The sequence below is a fragment of the Trachymyrmex cornetzi genome, unplaced genomic scaffold, assembly GCF_001594075.2.
Source record: "Trachymyrmex cornetzi isolate Tcor2-1 unplaced genomic scaffold, Tcor1.1 scaffold227, whole genome shotgun sequence".
Taxonomy (NCBI): Eukaryota; Metazoa; Arthropoda; class Insecta; order Hymenoptera; family Formicidae; genus Trachymyrmex; species Trachymyrmex cornetzi.
In genome coordinates this window covers 573,482-579,444 of record NW_017296923.1, presented here as the reverse complement: position 1 = coordinate 579,444, position 5,963 = coordinate 573,482, and the positions used below count along the sequence as shown (strand labels likewise).

The 5,963-nt window shown below is 33.2% G+C and overlaps 2 protein-coding genes across 2 annotated transcripts in view; both read right to left on the bottom strand.

The window, feature by feature from the left end:
- Nucleotides 1–759: 759 nt before the first annotated feature.
- On the bottom strand, nucleotides 760–2,644 carry LOC108760546 (potassium/sodium hyperpolarization-activated cyclic nucleotide-gated channel 2). The gene is made up of 3 exons (XM_018506569.1): nucleotides 2,408–2,644; nucleotides 2,121–2,285; nucleotides 760–1,951 (listed from the first exon to the last, which is right to left on the bottom strand). Exons 1-3 carry the CDS (start codon nucleotides 2,638–2,640, stop codon nucleotides 760–762), a joined length of 1,590 nt encoding a protein of 529 aa, XP_018362071.1. The 5' UTR covers nucleotides 2,641–2,644.
- A 234-nt stretch (nucleotides 2,645–2,878) lies between these two features.
- Nucleotides 2,879–5,963, bottom strand: part of LOC108760545 (uncharacterized) — a 3,327-nt gene continuing 242 nt past the window's right edge. The window contains exons 2-3 of the mRNA XM_018506568.1: nucleotides 3,698–3,841; nucleotides 2,879–2,934 (exon numbers count right to left, since the gene is read on the bottom strand). Coding sequence (XP_018362070.1) covers nucleotides 2,879–2,934; nucleotides 3,698–3,841 — 200 coding nt within the window. The remainder of the gene's footprint in view (nucleotides 2,935–3,697; nucleotides 3,842–5,963) is intronic.

The window sequence follows — 5,963 nt, the reverse complement described above, 5'->3', positions numbered from 1 at the left end:
CAAAACAACGAGTCCGAGTTCCGGTCGTGATGCGCGGCGCTAAACTGTAATTATCACGAATTCATCTTAAGAAGTGATCACGCATTCTTCTTGCTACATGATATTACCGATGATCTACAGTACATTGAAAATTGTAGTCTTCCGCGGCGCACGATCGCGATCTTCTTGATCCACGTCCAGGGTAATAAATCTGCCCTAATGTTGGGTTACGAGAAACAGTTATCGGAGTCTTGAAATTTATCGGTTCCTTAACAATTTTCCGCTATTATCGTCAACGATCATTAACAATTCTTTCAATCGTAACAATTCAACGGCAGTTTCTCATAACCTGAGATTAGTGCGCTATAATAAGTTTAAAATATATTATACCTTTTAAACAACTATGGATGAAGCATAGATTACAAACGCATTGTTCGAAAATATGATTTCCATACGTTAATACTACGTTACGACGATAAATAATCGGATCCTTAAAATTTATCGCCTGCTCGATAATTTCAATGTTACTTTTGACATTTGATTCGTATAATTATAATGATGAGAGAGAGAAAGAGAGAGAGAGAGAAATTTTTTACTTGCTCTTCATATATAATGCATCGCTAGATATTGCTTTCAATTGCTTAAACATATCAAATTATATCAATATCAATATTGCCTTTAATATCGTAACTAAGTTGCACACAAATAAGATTTTTTGCCATTTCCAATAAATACACCATAATATAACGATGTATTTTTTATAAAATATTTTTGCAATATTTAATTTATATTCAGTATGGCCGTTCTCTCGTGTCTCTCGATAGCAATTTTCTTGACTTGCTCCCACAGCATAGGATAGGGATGAATTGTTCTGACAAAATCTGCACGGTCCAGGCGATATAATTCGCAGATTTCAACAGCGACTACACTGGCTACTCTTTGTTCGTCCAGCATCACCAGCGCGATCTCCCCAAAATGCGCGCCATCCTCCAAATGACATACTTCCTTTCCGGTGCTCGTATAAATAGCCACTGTACCACTAGCGATGAAGTACATGCAATTACCTGGTTGGTTTGCCCGTACAATTACGTCGTTCGGTAAAAATATTTCGGGTTTTAGTAAGGCGACAATGCGTGTTATTAACGGGAGAGGTAGATTGTTGAAAAACGTAACGTTTTCCACGAGTTTGCGACAAGCGTGCATCCCGATTTCCTGGCGCATATGCGAGGACAGCGTTTTGAGGATTTCAGCTTCGCAAAAATATCGATGTTGAAAACAAAACTCATAGTAGTTTACGATACGACGTTGAGTCAAGTACGGTAGTTGCTGACGCTTCATATACTGCTTGACTTCTGCCATCATGTCTTGATATTTTATCTTCGAGCTATTGGCGCCCTTGTAGAGCTGGTTCACGCAAGCTATGAGGATCCAAATAGTTAGACTCCCCAAGATTTGTAAGAGCATCACCAGCGTGAGGTCTGCATTGGTTTTTGGTTTTTCATGTAAAAAACCCGCCGACATAAAAATGGGAACAGCGCGTAAGAGACTGTGCAGATATTGAAAACTTTTGGATTCTTCCCAAAGATTAAATTCATTTATCCAGTAGTCATCGCTTGGTTGCTTCGGTAGGTGCATGGAAGTTGCCGCTATTGGCACTAGCCAGTAAAGACAAGACTGCCACTGAAATGCTATCATTAGCCAAAATATCACGATGCAGACTTCATAAAGGGCCATTGGAATGTTGTATGTGTGAGCAATTTTTATCATGTAGGAATTAAGAGAAAATACACGGAATCCACATATCAAAGATATCAGCTCACGTGTGACTGTATTCTCTTGCCATGTTTTAATAAATACGATATCAGTTGGTAGAGAACCCAAGAAGTCTGGCAAGAAAGTACCATATCTTATATATTTCTTCATTATCTTTTTCGGTTCCATCACGACAGTATGACGCACTTTGTCAAAATATCTGTTCATCAATAGATAAACAAATTTTTAATTTTATATAGATTTTAATACATAAATTTTATTGTAACAAAAACATTAGAACGTCCAGAAATTGTGTTTCTGTGTTGCATTCTGCGAAAATTCGGATATATCAGCTCAATAAAATAAATTTAAATTCAGTTAAATTATACCCTGTCATAAAATTGACGATTATGTCCATGCAACAGAAAGAAAGTAGCAGATTTTTACAAATTGTCCAATAACGTAACCGCATCTTTATTTCGAAGGCGGCTTGATATGGAGTAATCAATAGTAAGCATGTTATTATTAAAATCATTAGGATATCCCAGTAAAGTCTGCGTTATAAAAGATTCAGTTTAGTTTAAAAAAGATATAGTTTAATATATTTGATATATAAATGTATATAATGAATTTTACATATATGAGAAAATTGTAAAAATTTGTCGAGGAAATATACCTAAAAATACTGAATGGATGAAGGATATGCTTGTATCTATGTAAATGCCGTCGCTTTTCCATGATTATGGAGTCGCGGCTGTGTAAATACTTGTGGGCAGCTGGATTTTTTCCTGATGCCATCAGTAAAGAGCGGAAAGTGTCAAACGCTTTTTGGAAGAAATTACGATTAGGAAGAAAGAATATATCTTCCTGGTCGGTCTCAATTTCGCATTCATGGTCCACATGAAGCATTATGGAATCGTTTAATTGCGAATTAAAGGTAAAAAAAGGGATTTTATCAAATGCAACACATATATTGCTCAATTCTAATTACAGAATTACAAATATCATTATAGGCCATGAAACAAGCGTATATCGCTGGTAATGGCGACATCTCTTCGAATGAAAGAACAACTTGTCCTTTCACAGCAGATTCGTACGAGTGAATGCAGTCGGTAATATCGTTGCCAGTGGATGATAAAACTTGTGTTCAGGTTTCTCTCGGAGTTTCTCTTTCGATATGATACCGGCACATTATCTTGAAGCCTGAGAGTGGACATAGTCGTGTTTTAGATGAAACTGAACTTCATTGTTAGATGGAACTGTTTACTGATACTTTTACATGTATAAAACGTGTATGTTGAATTACGTATTCAGATATCTGCAGATATGTACACGATCTTTGATTTTATTCTATATTACGTACATTATTGCTTGTTCTATTCAGTGCTATGTCTATAAAATATAACCGCGTAATAATGAATTATAAATATAATAATTAAAAATTTAAATAATTTAAACTTAAAGAAGATATTAAAAATATAAAGCGTATAAGTTATATATATACATATATATATATATAATCACGATAAAAATCTTAACTTTTAGAATTATATTACTTGTGCAACACTTTTTATTGTATTGTATTTTTATTGAATAATTTTGTTCAATCAAACACGATCTTCAATCAATATACATATGTATAAACATAATTTGAAATTCTTCAGAAAATCATATCTAGATAGTTGTAAAACTTAAATTATAATATATCTAATGTAAGATTTATTCTTATTCAAATACTTCAATAAAAATTAGCAGATACAATACATACAATATCGCAATAATTAAGCAATTTATAATTCCATGTAAAATTCTCATAAAAGTTTCCATTTAATAAAAGAGAATAACATGAAAAACAATTATATACTATAATATTTAAAAAGTTAATATTTTGACACGAATGTGAATAGTTAACTAATATATTATATAGTTAATATGAAAAGTTAACTAATTAATTGGATGTACTTACCAAATTGCTGATTGTTCATTGAAACTGACTGTGTTCCGTTGACCGAGTTCCGTAAAGCTAAGAGCAGCATGATGCCTGCCGGCTCGAATTGTTTCGCTCGACTGAATGCATTACTTCTCCCCTTTCTCCTTGTTCTAACTTGCTCTACGAAAAACAAACATTAAGGCTAACTTTGAAACTCAAACGAAATATTAAGTCTTGTAAAACTTTATTTAAACTTTTACAAATTTTACGAATTTTTAGTAATTTTAATTCGAATCATTCAATTCTTTTTTAATTAAAAATCTATCCTGAATTCCGGACTCAATTTAACGGATATGTTATTCAAAGAATATATTATTTCAAAATTTTAAATTGATCAACAAATTGCAATCACACAGTCGAAAAAAATATAAAATATCTGTCAAGAATGAACATTTGTACTGAAATTTTTTAATCCTATATTATCTATATATATATATTTAGTAAAAAAGAGTAACGTAAAAAATTGTTTCACAATTTTAGGTTTGTTTTTTTATAGCAGAACTGTTTGTACATTCGTTGTACACACATATCTAAATTAAATTAAATTAAAATAAGGTAGACATATATGTTTGAAGTTTGACCAAAAAAGGAAAGATAATTTTAGTCCATTTTTAGATAATTTTTTAGTCCATTTTTCATTGAGTTAGTTTCTTAAAGCGAGGAGTAACGTGCTACCCATCAACTCGAATCGTGTCCCTTCACTGACTGAATTAATGAAAGCAATGTAATTTTAATTTAACAGTTTGTCCAACAAGAAAATATACCAAAGCTAAAAAAACGAAAAGAAAAAAACATACGTATAACGAAAAAGGCGTTTACATATTGATTTGTTTTTACTAAATTAAACTTTGTTTAAAAATGTTTAAATTGAAAATATATGTACAAATATATTATAAAAAAATTTAGTCATGAATTTTATCTTAACTAGCACATCCCCTGCGCGCGCTACGCGCGCGCTCCTCCATTATACTCTCCTTTTTAGACAATATGAAATATAATATTACGAATCTGGGTTCAAAATGTTTGAATAAGAAAAATGACCGAATCGTTATGGCGGTTTAAAAATTTGAAAATTTAAAGTGGTTGAATCAATATGGCGGATGGAATTCTTTAGTTAAATACCATAAAAAATTTAATAATACAATTATTTATATTCGAACGCTAATGTTACCATGGTACATGTTGCTTCATTTTTTTTTTGTTTTACGTTAGAGGAGAAAATCTGTGTACACCTTCTGCCAGGTAATGTTTCATTTGAACATCAACCTGACTAGAGGAAGACACCTGGCGCCCGAACTCACCGGGTGTATTGGATTCGTTCAGTTCGTGTTTCCGAATAGTGAAATCGAATATTTTTTTTTGCATTCGTTTGCTCGTCGTTTGCAAACGATTGTTCCGTCGGAATTTTCGTTTGCTCACCCTGAGTTCAAAAGTTATACGAAATTAAAATTTTGTGGGGTCAACTTCACGCTAGCCCGCCAATATTAAAAAATCGAATATTTTTTTGCATTCGTTTGCTCATCGTTGCTCACGATAGCTCCGTCGGAATTTTCGTTTGCTCACATTTAGTTAAAAGTTATACGAAATTTAAATTTTGTGGGGTCACCTTCACGCTAGCCCCCCAATATTAAAAAATCAAATATTTTTTTTGCATTCGTTCACTCGTCGTTTGCAAACGATTGCTCCGTCGGAATTTTCGTTTGCTCACCCTTAGTTCAAAAGTTATACGAAACTTAAATTTTGGAGGGTCAACCTCACGCTAGCCCCCCAATATTAAAAGATCAAACATTTTTTTCTGCATTCATTTGCTCAGCGTTTTCTCACGAACGCTCGCATTCGAACGGAATAAGCGCAAACATTTTTTTTTACGGATATAGGTAGCGCATAAATAGCGCATTATTCCATAATTTTTTCATTAAGGTTTGGATAAGTGGGAGGGCCAGCTAGGCAGACGTAACTTAGGGCTGAATATGACTGTTCGCTCCAAGAGAGAAGTGCCTTAAGTGTTGCAGCGCAAAAATCAAAAATGCCTGGAAATAGTAGCGTATAAATAGCCCATAAATCCTGTGTATTTAATTTTCCAAACCGGTTGTACTTAACGGGTGGAGGGGCTGTCGGACTGCCTACCCAGTCCTCCACAAAAAAAAATTTTTTTTTTAGCTAAGCGGAATGAGCGCAAAAATTTTTTTTTTACGGATATAGGTAGCGCATAAATAGCGCATTATTCCATAATTTTTTTTAT

Coding starts and splice junctions, on each gene's coding strand:
- LOC108760546 (XM_018506569.1), bottom strand. CDS start 2,640: ATGCTTCATGTGGACCATGAATGCGAAATTGAGACCGACCAGGAAGAT. Junction 2,286..2,407: donor CATCCATTCAGTATTTTTAG/GTATATTTCCTC, acceptor TTTATAACGCAG/ACTTTACTGGGATATCCTAA. Junction 1,952..2,120: donor ATCGTCAATTTTATGACAGG/GTATAATTTAAC, acceptor ATTGATGAACAG/ATATTTTGACAAAGTGCGTC.